Genomic DNA, 18715 nt, shown 5'->3' with positions numbered 1-18715 from the left:
GGGCCCCCCATTTAAAGGGGCAACACAGTACCTAACACTCACAGTAGGTTTGTGAGGTCAGATTTTCACTTTAAGAGACCATCTAGAGCCCGATTATCAGGGGCTCAGCTCCCACTGAGAACAGTGTTAGCTGCTGGGGGCTGAATAGGTTTGAAAATCTGCCCTCTGGAACTTTATGCTATTTAAGTGAACCTAAAAATGGCCCCACTAGTCAGTCAGTGGAAGACAATCAGCATGTACACCCATTACTTCCTTTGCCAGCATGCACCTGATCTGCGAAATCCACCCAGAACGTCCCAGGCTCGAGGAGGAGAGCGCCCAATGTGATCTCATAACCACCGCAGTCCCACTGCGACTCAGCCGAGCCAGAGTAGTTGTCATGTCACAGCATGACACATTCTGGAATGTCTTCATGAAACTGAAAATACCAAGTCACAAAGCAAGTGTGCACTGAATTTCTGCTGAGCGCAGAATCACTGCCTGGCTGGCCTGGAGACAGAGTGTCTTGCACCTGCATGGATATCGCACAGGGAGCATGCAGGTGCATGCTCCCCCCACACTGTTCCACTCGTGTCTTCCACCCTGCCCTAGAGCAATCAAGGGAAGAGGAGGGGAGGTAATTCTGCAATGTTCCAGTTCAAATCTAAACCCAGTACTGACATTCCCAACAAGGGGGCCAGCTCCGTATGTGATAGAGAAGCTTTCTAAGAATAGTGCAAGACCACAAACGTTTCACAGGAACAGCCTCTCTACTCAACACTACCTAGCAAAGCCAATCGAATAGGGTTTGTGCTGCCACCACTCAGCTATCCAGTTATTCCCCTGCTTGTTACACAACCAGATTCAGGGATTTTATTCAGTTCTAATGACCTCTCACAACACTGCCATGTCCTTAATGTAACGTTGCAGTGTTTGTATTTTTATTGTAAGGGTTCTATTTTTAATAAGGATGGCACAGCTATTCAGGACAGTGCTTCAATTTACCAAGGGTGGACAAGTTATTTAGTTGTCTTGTCTAATCTCCAGTCCTCTGCTGCTTTGAAAGCATGTTTGACAAGGCCAGAGTATGAGAAAAAGACAGAGATGAGCCTTAAAAGAAAAGCAAGCTCCAGACAGCAGTCCCAGGTAGCAAGTGTACTCATGTGAAATGACATTAATTTGATCGTCAACTGCGCCCGTACACACCCCTTCTAAAAGGCAGTGTTTCCAATCGCCAGACAAGTATAACTTATCATTATGACACAAGTGTGTGTAAATGAGCATCGGGCAGCCCTATTTGCATGAACAAGGCAAAGCTACACACACCCAAGAGGTTTGTTTTTTTAAAAACAAACCAGATGTTTCTGTGATCCACAAGTCACAGAGTCTCCTATATTTGGTTCAGATAACCCAGGGCATTTTAACAAGACAGCTCCTATATTAAGTCTGATTAAAGAAAACCCCAAACCTTAAATAAACCGAATTCCTAAACAAACTGCATCCTGTCCCCCAAGACACAAGATTTTCCGTTGTTAAAGGTTCCATTTTGATCCTTCATCTAATGCAACTTGAACAGAGGCAAGAAAGAGCTCTAAATAGTTAAGGATGCAATATACAAATGGTGCCCTTTTCATTCATGTCCCCTTCCACTCCAGTATGTTTGCCATTTACTTAAAATCAGTGATTTAGTCAAGGGTTCAAAAGATCAGGACTGGGTGATTTCTGTACCTCCACATTTTTAATAAGCTCCTCAGCCAAGAAATGTATTTTCCCCTCACTTCTATGGAGTATTTTCCCTGTGACTTGCATTATCCTTTAACTGAATGTTGTTTGCCTGTATATTCGGCACTGACACATTTGCAGAATCTTCCTCCCTAAATGGCAGTAAGAAAATGCTGCAGGTGTGTTAGACTCACACAAAGTTGAGATAGTTCCACTAACTACTGTACTCTGGTTGAACACTCCTCCACACACACTCATTTTCCTGCCCTTTGAAGCTTCTTTCCATAAACCTAAAACTAATTGGATCCCTGCAAAGAACATCCCGTCTCAGGTACCAGTCAGGACTTGGAGAGCTTGGCGTAAAACACAGCCACACCAGAAGAGGTTGTGAAATATTTATTTTTCATAAAACAAGGTCAGAATTGCCAAGGAGTAACAAAAAAAACCAAAACCACATTTCCAGGGAGCCAATGGCACAGTGCATGGAAATGTAGCCACTCACCAACCTTGTGGTGGGATAGCAAAGGCTTAAACAGAAGGTGTTTCACCCTTTCTGGAGCCATCTGATAAACCAGTTCCCATCGCCAGAAAGGGAGAGGACAGCACAAGAAGAGAACATCGGGAGTTACCTAATGTAGTAATCCACAAGAGATTAAGCACATGACACAATTTGACTCCAAGGAGACGATTCACATGCTTGAAGTTAAACACACGGTTCAGTAGCTTGCTGACTGAGAGCCTGGCCTAAAGCTGCATATCCCGCCGCCTCCCCCTCCCACACTGTCTGACAAGCAGAATAATCCGAAAAAGGACAAGAATCTTACAACACGGCAGCAGGTGAAAAAACACTCTCATTTTCCATGTGTTTTTCAATTATAAACTGACTTCTCAATTACTGGAAACCATGAAACTAACCAGCAGACAAACTGGAATGGACTTGGTGCTGTGTTAGCAGTCAGTGTGCAGAATGACATGGTGAAGTAATGCCAGGTTGTGACGGACAGGAAGGGCTCTAAAGGCACCACAAACTGCTCATTTAGTCCCTCAGCCTCAGTCGCCAAAGCGCTGGATGGACACAGAACTCACAGGGAATTGCAAATTCTTGTTTCTAATCTGGCAGTTTCAGACTCTGGTGGAAGGAAGGGAGAAGGGGGGGGGGGGGGCGGAAATACGCAGCCAGGCCCTAGCTAAAGAGTCCAGCACTTACATGTGTAACTCAAACAGAAAACAAGAACAGTAGTTCTCCCCCAGGGTAAACATTATGCATGACTGGGCTTTCCCTACTATTTGTGTCACTTCCCCCTCATTGCCTACCAGCACAGCACAAATGTAAAGGATTTACCGGGGCTGTTGTGGGACACACCCACTACCATCTATCATATCTCCAAGACCAGGTGAGTAACAGAGCTGTTACAACTTGCAAAGTCACTTCACTCACATGAAAGGGTTAAGGATTAACAACCCATTTTTATTAGCTGAAGAACATCAATAAACTGTTGCAAATAGCTCCAAGTGCAACTGTTCTATTGCTCTCGTGGGGGATTTCATAGGAGATGAGAAAGATCGAACACATGGCCTTTCTGTGTGTTTGTCTGTGCCCTCAGGGAACTCTCTCCCAGCTACTGCATTTACACTGGCCCAAAGCTGATCAGTGCTCAACAGCAAATACAGAACAGTGACTTTCCCACAATACACTGACCAGGGCCTCACATACGCATGGCAAGCAATGCCAGGGCCAGACTGCTGGTGGAATTTTCCTCCAAGCCCCAATCTCTCCCTACTGCTAGCTAGCTCAACATTCCATCCACTGTCCAGTCTAGTTTCCGCCCACAGGCTCCTGGGGTAACAATCGCTGCTCTCGTGTGCAGTGCCAAGAGGTGCAGAAGTAGGCAGGCAGAAACTCCACTAACAGAGAACGGCAACTGGACTGCATGTGACAGATCATGTTGTTATTGGTGATACTGTGGCTTCCCCTTTAAGCGCAGGGTCCCGCGCCACAGCCCACTTAGGGTACGTCTAGACTACATGCCTCTGGCGACAGAGGCATGTAGATTAGGCTACCCGGCATAGGAAAACAAAGCAGCGATTTAAATAATCACCGCTTCATTTAAATGTAAATGGCTGCAGTGCTGAGCCGATCAGCTGTTTGTCGGCTCAGCGCGGTAGTCTGGATGCTCCGCGGTCAACATCAAAGGCATTTTTCCACCTCCCCGGTAAACCTTATCCCACGAGGAATACTGGGGAGGTCGACAAATGCCTTTGATGTCGACCGCGGAGCGTCCAGACTACCGCGCTGAGCCGACAAACAGCTGATCGGCTCAGCGCGGCAGCCATTTAAATTTAAATGGAAGCGGCGATTATTTAAATCGCTGCTTCATTTTCCTATGCCGGGTAGCCTAATCTACATGCCTCTGTCGCCAGAGGCATGAAGTCTAGACATACCCTAAGTGTCTATATGGGGAGACTATTCTCCTGCAGAGACTCAGGAAGTGAATTTGTCAAGGAAATGGGAGGACCCTTCAAAGGTGCTTATGATGCCATTTTCCCAACCCTGGCCTTAGTGAACTGGAAGAGAAAGCAATTCATAGTACAGCTGGTTCTCTCTCCCACAATTTACAGGCCCTAAAAAAAAATAAAACATATGGATGGCCCTGGTCAGCTGAAAAAACTTAAAAAAAAAAATCTGGTTCCTCAGATTTACAGGGAAAAAAGCCATTCCGTGGCTGCATTTCCCATATCGTTCCATGAAGGAATCCTGACGTCTTCAGTTTTGCTGCAATGCCCTTTGGGGAAATCCGGTCTGCCCAAAGCCTCTTAGTGATTGTGTTCAACAGAGCCTGAGGATTCATGGAGATAAGAGAGACGTTCTACTACTCGGGGTTTCAGGCTCTCTCCCCTTGGGTCAGCAGAGACGAGTGTCACAAGGTCTGGGATGCGAGCTGCCTGCCGGCAAGGAAGTTCCTAGAAACCAGTTCTATGGGACAGATCTCATGCCAATTTCTTGTCACTGCAGAAGTGGATGGATGAGAAGGATATGGATACATCACAGTGGCCTCTGGTGCAGTTTATTTACAACGGAACTCAGTGCTGGAGAACATCAGGATATTAACAAGCAGGAAACACGCTGGCAGGGGAGAGAAGAATATAATAGTGCATTAAATCCCAATTACCCTCTGCAGACTTGAATTCCACACCACCCAACGAAACTCACTAATGCCAATAGAGCGGCAACACAAATGATCTAGAACAGGGGTGTCCAAACTTTTTTCAAAGAGGGCCAGATTTTATGAAGTGAACATGCGTGAGGGCCGACCATTTTGCCTGACATTCTTTGAACCATTAAAATTAAACGCAAATTAACTATTTTATGCAAAGTTTATTGCAAACAGCATACTTTTCATTTCGTCACATGGATGACAAATCTAAACAGGTGTTAAATCACTCTGCCTTTCATATCTGAAGGCCAGATGAAAAAAAAAAATCCAGGAAGCTGAAATATATGTCAGGAACATTGTAAAGTACATTACATATTATTGGTAATAAAGATTGTCTGTCAACTTCTAAGTTCAAAAAATATGAACAGGAACATAACACCAAGTATACATGTTGTGTCCAAATATATTTATAACTGATTTAGACCAACTGACATTAACTGAGATTTTACAATGTATTCATCTCAATACATATGGATTCGTTGGGGGCCATAAAAGATAGATATTGCCAAATTACCTGTGGGGCCGTATTAAACCGGAACACGGGCCGCAATTGGCCCGCAGGCCGGACTTTGGACATGCCTGATCTAGAATATAAGTGAAGTCTATGTGGGCAATGTCCCAATTAGGTGCTTGCAGGCAGAATATAGATGCAGAGCTCTCACTAGTTCTAGAGTTTAATCCTGCTCTCTACAGCATAGAGCAGCAAACTGCAGTAAGTAGGACAACCTGCCCAACCCTTGGATACACCTATTTTGAAGCTGCCATCAAGTACAACCACGAAAGCAGCAGCGACAAGCTAATGCCTTATAATCCTCACAGCAACGGCACAGCTTGCCAAAGCCTGCTGTGGACTCAAAGGCAGCATAATGTGACTCTGGGGACCTCTCCCTCGTCCACTGCTTTAAAGCACATCCTACACTCTGTAGCCTTTCCTCGGGTTTCAGAGTCATATTGACTGGTCATATGACAGAGTCATATTCATCCTGCTTTTCACCCTAAAGGGCACGGGATAGGGTCACTCTACCACATCCCCCTAAGAATGCTGGCACTTCAGCGGTGGAAAATGACAACTTTTTTGACCTAGTACTTCTGAAACAAAGTTTTCCTTCAATTAAATCTCCAGAGGGAATTTAGGGACAGCAGAATAATACCCATAACACCAGGATTAACCCTCCTCTTCTTGCAGATCTGTAATGACAGATGGTCAGGATGTGCATCCAGCAGTTCAGAGCCCCTACCAATAGGTTAAGGCAGCATTTCCCAAACTAGGGGGGGGGGGGGGAGGAGAGAAGAAGCGGCCACTGGAAGCAGGGCTGGACGCAGGCAGCGGGGCTGGCCAAGGGAGATTGGGAGGAGAAGCGGGGGGAAAACTGGCTGTCCAGGAGGGGGTTGGGGGAAGTGGGGCTGGCCAGAGGCACAGCGGAGGGAGCGGGGGGGGGGGGGGGTGAATCGGCTGGCGGGGAGCGGGACTGACCCGGCCATATGCAGATCTCAGGGCACTGTCCCCCCCCCCGGCAAAGCCGGCAAAGCACGAGTTAGTCCGGCCCGGGGATTCTATTGTTCCCCACCGCCACGCACACACCCTCGAGTAGTTGCGATCTGTCTGGCTGGTAGACACACTCATGCAGCCTGAGCACATTTACCAGCCAAGCAGTTTGAAACTACAAACTGATACATCTAGTAATAATACAACTTACCTAATGAGAAAATACCAGACATGCTATATGTCTGGTATTCTCTCAGTTTGTTTTTTATGTGTTTATATTTTTGGGCTGCAAAAAACAGTCCTGAAAAAAAAGGGTTCCAACTAAAGTAAAAAGTTTGGGAAATCCTGGTCTAACCAGCTTTCTGTCTGTCTTACAGTCCATTTATCCAATCCATATTCCTTAACTTGCTGGCAAGAATATTATAGGTGACCATATGAAAAGCTTTGCTAAAGCTGGCACTGGGGGTTTTGGGAGGACCAGAAACAACTTATTTGAATATTCATTTGATTGATGAATATGCAAATGAACATTACTGGTCCTCCAAAAGTTTGTGAATGGATTTCCTGGTCCCCGTGTCAAAAAGTTTGGGAACCCCTGGTTTAAGGCATTCGTTCAGTGTGGCCTTGTTATCCTGCAGGGCTCATTCCATTTACCTCAGGTAGGATTTGTACAGTATCTAGGCTCAACCACCACAGTGTCGAGAGAGGAGCTTTGGCTCTTGAAATTCATTCCGATGGGGGACTCCATGAGACTCCTGTGAGTGACCCAGCAGAGAGAGCTGAGAGGCCAAGTAGGCAGCTTTCAAAGTATGTCCCTGCTAATGTTTCTTGGCAGAGGAAACATGCTGGCGCAGAGCTCTAGATCACGAGAACAGCCCTGGTGATGTTTAGAATTTGGAAGATGTTCACCACATTGCCTACCTTGGATGGAGGACATTTTTTTATCCTAAGCTATTTACAGTGACTAGGTCCAAGGGATGTTACACGACTATTCAATTAATCGCAATCTAACTGCACAAAATATTATTGGTTATATGATTATTCTATAGTCCACAGTGGCTGGGGTGGGGCTGGCAGCCAGTGTGCTCCTGGTTCCACGCTTGGGGAGCCCCCTGCCATCCCATGCTGCTGCCTCTGTATGAGAAGCAGCAGCACAGGGTGGCACCCGCTCCTGTCCGTTGGGGTTCCCAACTACCTGCGGACAGAGGGTGCACCAGCATCCCACAGAGCCTCACGCATATCAGCTCCCACCTGCCCCTCCATCTTGCTGCTTCTGATAGAGAAGCTTGAAAGCCAGCTTCCTGTGTGTACCAGCTCCCACCTGCCCCCCTCACCCTCTGCACTACTGCCTCTATCAGAGGCAGCAGAGTGGGGGTGGGGGCAGGCAGCTTTGCAGATCTGGTACTCAGGGGGAGCCGGCTTCCACTCCCCCCCCTTGCTGAGAGAGAGAGAGAAAGAGAGAGACACACTGATAAACCTAGGCCTATCGGTTAATTGTGTACTCGACTACATGTTGACATCCCTACTAGGTCCATTCAACAAAATTCAATGAAACTTAGTTTTGCCTCAACTGGGATAAGGATTCCCATTACAAAGAAGAAATCAGCTAGGTCAGGCCCATGACTTCTCCTCCCTCAAGAATGAGTGTTTTAATCCCACAATTAGTAAACTGGAATATAAAGAAGTTTAGAGACTGAAATCTTTACACACTGAACATGAAACACAAGCCTGCCTGTGATCTAGGCTGTGCATTTACATGCTGCTTGTAATGTTACAGTAAAGCTCCAAGCGGATCCTTACTTCCCTTTCCACCCAACCACTTGTTATACTATTCATCTCTCCCCACACCATGAATGAATGCAAGTCTTCCCACAGGGGATGGAGGAGGATCATACAGCCCTAGCACCGGAGATCCTTACCACTGAAATCCACCAATTGGTTCTGTAAACCTGTGACGGATCAAGAAAGTTGCAACAGCTTCAGCAACCTGAAGTGGGAGGGGAAGAAGGAATCAAGAGTTTAAAGGGACACAACCTGAAGCCTACTCAGTTTCAAACTTTAAAGTAATTCAAAGTACTACATCTTTCCTTCCCATTTGTTAAACATTCTTTCCCCCTGCCCCATGTGACATTTCTGACAAGGGGGCTACATGTCTATATAATATCAAGGACACAGTGAAACCGACCAAACATTAAGTACACAGTTGAAAAAAAAAATCATCACCTCCTTCAGTTATTCTTAGGACTGTACTATAATGGGTAATAAAAATGAGACAATTGTGATTTAAGTTGGTATCCCTTTAAGAATTAATTCAGGGCAGCAAATTACTTGTATCATGCTTTGCAAATAACTTTTATTCTATACACCTGATTGTGCTGAGTAAAAATAGAGTGTCTACATTTTACAAGGGGGTAAACTGAGGCACAGAATGGCTAAGTGACTCAAAGCCAAACAAACAGTCACTAGTAAAGCTGAGAAGAACTCAGTTCTTTTAGAGACATGTGCTCAGTCCGTTACACCACAGTACCATTTTACTTACTGGCGCGCTAGCTTAAATGAGATACTAAAGTTTTGTTTGTCAAAACCAACTGCCACAATGGTGTTTATGTGATGTCTCCTAAATTTTAACTACAGTTTTAATAAGTCAATACTCCTCCATAAAAGTAGCTCTTCTAACTGACAGCTATAGGGGGAAGGGAAAAGCTGAGGTAAACTAAGAGACGTTTAGGATGGAAAATCCTATGAGGAAACCACATCATCACAACTGTGTCATTGAGTCAGTTATACACCACCAACTCCTGACACAGTTACAGCTGTAACATAGGTGGGACCTGTCACCACAAGCAGGCTAATGTCCTGGCCAGTCCAGGCTCTCAAGCCAGCATCAAGGATATGATTTAGTCCCATCTGCTCTATTAGTAACCAGGGCCCCTTATAAGGTGTGGTGTTTGCCCTCAGCTTCATATCAGCAACAGACCCATTTTGCATCTAACTGGTAAAAGAGCTGCAATCAAAGCCTGCCTCGCGCTTTGTGGCTCACCTTGTCTGGAGCATCTTCGTGGACTGCATGGCCACACTGAGGGAGGACTTGCATCTGGAACTTCCCTGCAGACGAAACAGTCAGCGCTGCTGTTAGAGCGAACATGTCCCATCCTGGCCATGGCTTGGGCACGTGTTATATATGATGGCAGAAGCCAATTCTCTATAAAGACTCAAAGCAGGGACTGAACTTGTAAAGGTGCAAAATTACTCTACACTTGTATGTCCACTTCTGCTAAAGGTCTGAAACTCTTTATCAACGACCCTGATTGAAGCATCTAGCTGGCAGGGACTCAGGAAGCTGCATGACACAGGATGTCAAACAGCACGATATGCAGAGCACAGCTTCAGCAGAAGGCAAGAACTTGCCTTCTTCATTCAGCACTTCTGCACAAGTAACTATAGCCATGCCCATTCATTATCTTCCTAATCCTTGATTTCTGAGAGCTTTGCACTAAATGCCATCCCATCTTCCTGTTAGACCAACCATGCCAGGACCTTTACCCAATGACCCATGTTCCCTTCCAATATCTGATTTCCAGATAAATCAGTGATGAGGCCTAGAAGTGGAGAGGTATTAATGTAACTGTGAAGTATTATTAGAGGTTGCTGTTGTAGCTGCATCAATCCCAGGACATTATACAGACAAGGTGGGTGAGGGAATATCTTTTACTGGACCAACTTCTGTTGGCGAGATACAAGTTTTCAAGCTTACATGGAGCTTTTCTTCAGATTATAAGCTTGAAAGCTCATCTCTTTCACCAACAGAAGGTAGTCAGAGAGAAGATATTACTTTCCCTTTCTTGTGCTGACAGACCCTTTAATAATGCTTGAGACACAAGGGGGGGGATTATTTCAAGTGGCACCAGGTGGTGTAACTAGAGGCAATGGGATGGAATTAAAAGAAAACTGACTGAAAAATCAGGAAAAGCTTTCTTATGGGAAGACTGGGACAATAGAATGATTCCCCACAAGACATGACAAAGCCCCATCACTTAAATATTTAAGACCAGACTGAACAAAAGCACTACCACAGCCAGGTCTCCAAACTCCTCCAGCTTCCATTAACACAGAATCAGACAAGGGATCACATGGTTACTCTGCGGATTAACTAAATTATCTAGTACTTGTCTCAATATAGATTGCCCCAGCCAGGACCACTTCAGCCTTCTTCTCTAGCTCGTTTTCAGCCTCCACAATGTGAGCTATCATCTGAAAGAGCACGAAATCCCAAAGTATTAAATATTTACCTTGCATCTGTCCAATTGTTAGATCTTTATCCAGCCTGTCAACACCTAAAATAAAGTAAACAGAGGTGTTGGGGAGAAGCCGGGAGAGAGTGTCTAGTTAGACCCTGCTAAGACTTTGCAAAAAGAGGTTTGGTGTGAAAAATGGAATAGAAACAGCATCTCAAAGCACACTAGATGGTTTCCCTGCTGCACATCTGGAGCAGTGACACAAGAGGATCACTGGAAAAAACATGAAGGAATATTCATGCATCCATCCTTCCAGATGTCTTTAAATTGCACTCAGCTAGTGGAGACTCCTAATGGTCCCCATCACAGGCTATTGGCTGGCAATAGGGAACCGTCATGGAAAACTGATCCTTTCATATTCACAAGTTCAAATCCAACAGAGGTCTGCAATAACTAAGTGATTATTCCTGTTGGGTGACTCGGGTCTCAAACCTGTTCCTAGCAGAACATTATCTCAATTCTATAACTGCAACAGCCTTCAAGCAGCTAACCCACGGTCCACAGTGGGTCCGAGTCTCTAGGATCACAATATACACTGTGGATGTTGCAGAGAAGGAAACGGGAAAGTCTCTCAAAATACATAGACGGGCCAGGATAGAAGCCAGACACGTTATTTCCAGACCCGTATCTTTGCCACAGGTTTGCCCTTCTCTCCTCTAAAGTACAGGCGGAATGTAATCCAAGTGAATGGCAGCAATAACTAAAGAGAAACAAAAACAAAAACAAAAACACCTACCCGCTAAAAGCAGCAGCTTTGGCGTCGGACAACCGAGGAAGAGGTTGGATAAGCCCCTAAACCACCCATCCCAGTACTTTTCTGTTTTCGCCAGTTCGATTCGCCATGTATACAGATGTTCCTTCTTTGTCTACAAGGAGACAGAGCTCAGCATTAGTGTCCAACTGAAACAACCAGCATAGAATAAACCCAACAAAGGGCCACCTGGAAGATAAAGTAAAAGCCCAGAATAAAGCCAGCAGTTGACTAATGCAGGGATCTCAAGCTCAGTTTACTATAGGGCCAGTGCTAGTCCTCAAATCCTCTTAACAGACCAGTGGGAACCTCCTCTAGCAGCAGTACATGGGGGTGGGGATCTCTGAATGTTCCTCCCTCCCCCACATCTCCTGGCTCTATGTGCCCCCTACCATGCATCTCCCAGCCCTATCTGCTGCCTCCAAATGCCCCAGAGGCTCCACTACCACCACTAGCAGTTCAGTGGGGCTAGAATGGCTTCTGGCTGCTAGCTTGGGGGAAAGGGTGTAATGGTTGGGGAGAAGGCACAGGGATGAGAAGATGCAGGGTGGGGGCAGAGCAGCTGGACTTGGGGAATGGGGATGGACTCCAGGCTGGAGCATGGAACGGCTTGGACCATAGATGGCCCGTGGGCTGTGAGTTTGAGACCCCTGCTCTAATGTCAGTTTGTCCCCCACATGTGGAGCTAACGAGGCAACCTTAGTCACAAAGCTTGGATTATTCTCTTAACCTTAAAATATGCTTGCTCCACATCTCGCTAATTTAATGGGGAAATGGGACAGAAGTCTGCACCTGCTGTATTGATCCAGAGAGACCTCCAGTTTCCAGGATTGTCCATCTGCCACCTTTCACTGAACTAAAAACGCACATGCCGTCAAAATGCCTGGATTTGCCCTTCAGTAAAGCTTGGGCAAGATGCAGTTTTGCACTGTGCACTAACAGAGTAATTGGGGGAACAGGACGGTTAGGACACATGGTCTATGCCATCCAGCAGAAACGGAAATGAAACAGCGTAGGGACCTAGAAGACAGACTCACTGGAGCCATTTAGGAGCCTCTCTCACTCAGGAAAGTAGTTCTCTTCTGGGCCATGTACACTGGGTCAGTTCATGAACATCTAAAAACATTTTCAAGTTGCGACTCACCAGGTAGCCAGCAGCCTGAGACGAAAGCCCAAACTCAGACATGGGCTAGCAAAGAGGTCAAAGTAGTTACATCTATTTACACTAAGGCACTGAATGAGAGCTGCACAAATTGCTAGTTCCTCCCTCCCAGGAGAACTTTTACATGCTGTCTTACAGGCACCTAGCTCCATGGAAATATCTCCTTTGCAGGCTGCATGGTGGCCCTCTTTCGCCTTGTACATCTCCAGATACCCTCGAGTTGAACAGACATTTATGCTACCAGAACACAATGAAACTCTCCACCTCTGTATCATCTTCCTTCTTCCGTTTGTTAACAGATCCCCTTCCTTCATAGTCTTCGTCCTCTTCCTCCTCCTCCTCCTCCTCTTCAATAATCCCTTCCACTATAGCTTTAGGGGCCTCTGGACTAGCAGCCTCTTCACACCTGGTAAAACAGAACTGGAAATTGATTTCTTTTCCCATTGTGAAAAGCAACATCTTAAACATTGTAAGAGAGATCACCTGCACCTGTAGGATGCAACTGGATTTCTCAAGAGAGACTGGCTGATCTGAGGCTCTACCACATCAAGAAAGGGAAAGTCCAGGTCAAAGGAGCAAAATTAGGTTTTTCATGTCACTATAGAATATAAAATACCTTGATGCTGTTGGCAAGCATCATGGTGTTGTATAAGATTATAATGCGACAAATTCCTTTAATCACCACTCAACTCCACTGCCGTTGGGGTGAATGTAGAGCTATTTAACACCACAGCAGCAGCGGCGGCGCACATGAAAAACACTATATCCCGTTCAATTGGCAGCAGGAATTTAGGGGTCAAATTTCTGAAAGGGCATCAAGCTAGTCTATTTGTGTGAGCACATCTTCGCATGGACCACTGCATGCCCGTTGTTTTATACTCTATCACTTGCATGTATAAACGGATTTTGCATGTAAAAAAATATGATCCTTGAGGGGTAATTATCCAAGCAAAATTTTGACTGTCACATACCTAACCCTAGGAACGCTGATGTCTAAACTTTTTAATACTATTTTCCAACCTACTGTGATCTACCTTGGCAGGTGTAAAAGAAGGAGTTCACATCTGCTAAAATATTTATTTATTTTTAAATGTAGATCTATGCACGGTTACCAATTTGGGATCTTAAAACAAGTAAGAAGGTTTAAGAAAACAGAACCTACTGTTTGATTTGGCCAACCATAGAAACTCTGGCCGATTCAAGATTTCTTATCTGTCCACTTTTCACACTAGAGAAAACAAGGGAAAAAGGGGGAATCAAAGTTGTCAAACATCATAGATCAACTGCATATATTAATCTATCATTTAGTATTTAACAGGTCCAGTAATAATATGAGCACAGAACAGAATTCAGGTCTCTGGCCTGCCAATCAAATGCCTTAAGCACCAGACCAAATTTTCTCCAAAAGTAATTGCAGAATTACCAATACAATGCAGATTTTTGAAGAGTACACAAACTTGCACATTTTACCTCCATTCAATTGCATTTTCAATTGACTTGAATGTTTTGGGACGACTCCGTAAGAAGTTCTGCATGCTGTTCAATGCGTCCATGGCTGTGCCTAAAACAAATGTTTTGAATTAAATGAACCCAACATCTGACAATGTCCTTGTAGCACTTCTCAAAGATCTCTCTATAATAGTGTGAACTGTGTGAGCAGGACTGCTAACTGGGGCGAGGGGGAGGGAGGAAGGAGCGGTAAAGAGGGCAGCTGCCCCAGGGCTTGGAGATTTGAAGGGGCCTGAAGCTCCTGGCGGCCACCATCGCTACTGCGCCAGCAGCTGGAGCTCTCAGCCCTTTAAATCACTGTTGGAGAGCTGTGCTGAGGGCTGCCTGCTCCTGGCCCCATCTCTTGTGTCGAGGCCTCCCCCTCCCTCTTCCAGAAGCATGGAGCCCCCTTCCCCCCAATCCCTGACATACAACTTGCCCAGGGGCCTATGGAGGCTGTTGGCTCCCCTTTGTGTGGGGGAGAGAACTGAGGCAAATTTCAGGATTTAAGATAAGTTGGTTAACAGCACGACAGTTGTGAACTATACACAGCTGCTCAAACCAGCTTTGTTTTTAAAAAAAAATGGTTTCCAGGTCAGCAAATCTGTATTCTCTTTGCTTCCCTCATCCACATTTTAAAAAACAATGAATAGTCCTGCAGCACCTTAGAGACTAACAGAAAATGCAGATACTACCACTTACATTTTTTGTTGGTCTCTAAGGTGCTGCAGGACTATTTATTGTTTAAGGTTTTTCTATTACAGACTGACACACTGAAACTTTTGCACACCCACATTTTAATAGCTTACAAGTTTTCTATAATTATCATCTATCTATCAGAAAGCCCTTCATTAATTGTAACAGGGCTTGCATTGTTCTGTGTGCTACTGCCATTAGAGGGTTAACATGTCATATCTGGACAGGTCTGATATTTCAGGCAGCAGAGAGCAGTGGTGGCACTATTATATGGGTCAATAAAACACTCTCCACCCATTTTGGCCCTGAGTATAAGAATGGATGCCGCACCTCAATCACAACAAATGAAAACAAATGGAAAAGCCCAGCTGGGAAAACCAAGGTGAAGATGCTAACTAGATGATACAATAGGTGGCATGTCCATTTGAGAGAAGAGAAACCTACATATGGTTAACACAACCGAGGAAGCCCTCCCATTGCCAACAACGCTAACTGAAGAGGAGAAGAACAAACTTATCAGGCAATACTGTTCAAGGACATTAAAAACAAACACACACAAACACACAACACCTTACCTTCCACAACATCAATCATGCAAAGACCCAATAAACTGGGTACCAAATTGGACGCTGCTGTGTGCACTGCAATGGCCCCGCCCATACTGTGCCCAATCAGCATGATTGGAGGAGGGAGGTCCCCGTACATAGCTTCAACCACGTTTCCAACATCTCTGGCAAAAGAAGAGGGCAAGGACATTATGGAATGGAATGAAGACAAGGTACAAAGCATATTGTTATATTCAGTTTCTTACACCACTCATTATTGCTGTACCTGAACACCCTAGGGTGTAACACATCCGTCATTAATAAAGAACTGAACTCTGTTGGAAAGAGAATAGTAAGTAGTTTGAAGGATATCCAATTAAAAATGCGTAAGACTTCACCATAGGTGCCAGAAACACAAAGGGCATCGTGTCCAATGTACGGGAGTCACAAAGCAAGACTGACTAACTTGTTTTCTCTATCCAAGCCGAGAAATTAGAAAAAATGGCACATATCACATCAGTGGTAAAGAATAATGTAAGGTATCAACAGGTAAAGAAATTACTTAAATATCTGATTTTTAACTGTTTCTTTTGAAGGTGCCAGAGGATTTATGAATCTGAAAAGGCTCCAGGTTAGAGACAAACTGTAAATAGCTTTCAAATCTCTCATTAGGAAGGCAGAAAGTGTTAAAATGAAAAGCTGCCGATTTGTTTGGTCCCATATTAGTGCTGCTCCAGATCTGAAAAATGATCAGTGCATATGGCAGCTCCTTGGGACACCAACACACACCTCAGGAGCTGCTACGCTATGAGAAGCAGCAAAACAGCACACAGCGAGTCAAACGCTATTTCACAGATGGCCTCCCTGGAACAAGCCAAGCAGGTCTGTTTGTACGAAGGACTCGCTAACCTTCACGAGTTGATTATAGCAGCTAGGAGAATCTTTGTGCACTAAATGCAGGCATTACATAGTATTTTTAGTGGGAGGTAATTGTTTTGCTCACAGCTGGTCATGAAGAAGGGTTTGCATTCAAAAGCAGGTCACTGTAATTTGATTAAGCAGCTCTCACCAGGCCTGAAAGTCTCATTCTGTGCAGGACACCGTTTCTCGATGGAGTGGTTTCAAACTGGGCATGAGTCAAACTCAACCTTCACCCAAGGTGAGGGATGGGTACAGAAAAGCAGTTTATCAAGGCAAAGAAAACTGACGCTCATCGGGATGGGTAAATGTTATTTAAAACAGACTGAAATAACAATGGAAAAGTATTCCCCCATACTAAGCTATGCAAGGTGCACATAGATCATATAGTGAGTAGAGTAATACAAAAGCCAGCCCCTGAGCTGGTGTAAATCAGTGTGGCTTCATTGGCACTACATCCATTTACACCAGCTTTGGATCTGGCCCCAAAAGTGTATTGTCACAGCAAGTAATGGAGAAAATAAAGTCACTTTGTCCCTCCCTGGCAAAACTGGTACGATCTTGAGAGAGAGGAAAGTTGAGACTATAGGGTTGAAGGCAGAATAGAAGATCAGGAGAAGAAAGAGTGTGAATGAAGGAAGTCTGTATACTTGCTAATTCTCTTCTCAGCTTACGTCTTTACTACCTGCCAGATTGAAGTGTAACAATCGATTCAACAGAGGTCATAGAATCAAAGAACACCAGAACTGAAAGGGACCTTGAGAGGTCATTGAGTCCAGTCCCCTGCCCTCATGGCAGGACCCAGAGTCATCTATCAGGGATGGTCAGATGGTAATCTAACCTGATCTTAAATATCTCCAGAGATGGAGATTCCACAACCTTCCTAGGCAACTTATTCCAGTGTTTAACCATTCTCACAGTTAGGAAGTTTTTCCTGATGTCCAACCTAAATCTTCCTTGCTGCAGTATAAGCCCATTGCTTCTTGTCCTATCCTCAGAGGCTAAGGAGAACAATTTTTCCTCCCTCTTTCTTGAGACACCCTTTTAGATACCTGAAAAGTGCTATCCTGTCCCCTCAGTCTTCTCCTTTCCGAACTAAACAAGCCCAATTCTTTCAGTCTTTCTTCACAGGTCATGTTCTTTACCTTTAATCATTCTTGTTGCTCTTCTCTGGACTTTCTCCAATTCCTCCACAGCTTTCTCCATGTCAAGTATAGACGTGATAAATGGACCACTGAGTCCTCTCCTGTCAACTCTGGTATTCCACCAGAACGAGAAGCATAGGGGGAGTTGACAGAAGAGCATCAGCGGTTGATTTACTGCAGTAAGCAGATTTAAGAACATCAACCTCAGCTACATTTTTCACACTGTTAGCATGTGGTAGTGTAGAGTAGGCCTCAGAGGCATTTATAAGCAAAGAAATTACTCCTAGGGGCAGTGAAGGCTGGACTTAGGACAATCATGGGAGAAGGAAGCTGAAGTGCAGTGGAGAAGGTGGATCTAGGGATGGAGACAGTCACAGGAGATTAAGACTGGTAAAGGAGGTACTGCGCAAGTGGAGAAATCACGCTGTCATGTCCATCCTTACAAACATGAAACAGTACTAATAGGGTAAATTCCACATTCAAGATGAAAAATTAAGTATCTCTCCACAAAACAAAACATGACATTCCAGAAGATCAGTCCATTCCTGAAATATTAAATCAGTCACAATGCCTAATATGTACCTTGATAGTACAGTAATAAACAGCTCTACATCAAAGTTTGCATTTACAACAAAAATGAAAGGTTATCTACTACTATATATTTTAGAGAGTTTGTGCATGTGTGTGTGTGTCTGTCTGTGAGTCTGTTTGTTCAAGAACTCCTCCTAAGTGGTAAGAGCTAGGAAAACCAAATTCGGTGTGCGGCTTCCTCTGATCATAACTGAAAGCAAGGCCAGGGTCTGGTTGTGCCAGGACAACGGGATGTTTATGAAACGTGAACGTTTTGCATCAAATAGAAAGGGAGAGGTGTGATAGAAGGGACAGTTATACTCATGAATGACCACAGGGAGGAAGCAAATGCCCCAGGGACCAGCTGCTCACCGTGTCCCAGAGAGCAGCTGGAAGACTTCTAGTACTATATATGATCAAAGTGACTGAGTTAACAGCACAGTAAATTCAAATTTAGCAGCTAGTTTTGAAGTTACATAAATTTTTCTATGGAAAGAATTGTGGGATTTTAAAAAAGTGAGTTAAAACACTGCTAAATTACAGATGGGTTTTAAGTGAGAGAGTTCTTTTTTAAAAAAAGACTAAAAAAGGGAGAAAGATTCTGATATGGGTCCACTGCATTACCAACTTCAAATGATCATGACTTTTAAATCAAAGGGAAATCTCCTCACCAGCTTTACATTTCAGTGAGCTCTACAGAACAAATCTAGTTTGAAATATCTAGCACCAACTGTTGGAAATAT

General features: G+C 44.6%; 1 protein-coding gene across 1 annotated transcript in view; it reads right to left on the bottom strand.

The window, feature by feature from the left end:
* Nucleotides 1-2082: 2082 nt before the first annotated feature.
* The window catches only part of PPME1 (protein phosphatase methylesterase 1), a 50020-nt gene continuing 33387 nt past the window's right edge, over nt 2083-18715 (bottom strand). Inside the window, exons 6-14 of the mRNA XM_075919586.1 lie at nt 15370-15524; nt 14081-14171; nt 13773-13838; nt 12875-13016; nt 11434-11563; nt 10692-10736; nt 9443-9507; nt 8322-8389; nt 2083-4825 (exon numbers count right to left, since the gene is read on the bottom strand). Of these exons, the coding sequence (XP_075775701.1) occupies nt 4807-4825; nt 8322-8389; nt 9443-9507; nt 10692-10736; nt 11434-11563; nt 12875-13016; nt 13773-13838; nt 14081-14171; nt 15370-15524 (781 nt within the window). The 3' untranslated portion in view covers nt 2083-4806. The remainder of the gene's footprint in view (nt 4826-8321; nt 8390-9442; nt 9508-10691; nt 10737-11433; nt 11564-12874; nt 13017-13772; nt 13839-14080; nt 14172-15369; nt 15525-18715) is intronic.

The sequence above is a fragment of the Pelodiscus sinensis genome, chromosome 1, assembly GCF_049634645.1.
Source record: "Pelodiscus sinensis isolate JC-2024 chromosome 1, ASM4963464v1, whole genome shotgun sequence".
In the NCBI taxonomy this organism is placed as follows: Eukaryota; Metazoa; Chordata; order Testudines; family Trionychidae; genus Pelodiscus; species Pelodiscus sinensis.
The sequence above is the reverse complement of the archived record's forward strand: the minus strand, read 5'-3'. Positions and strand labels throughout refer to the sequence as shown.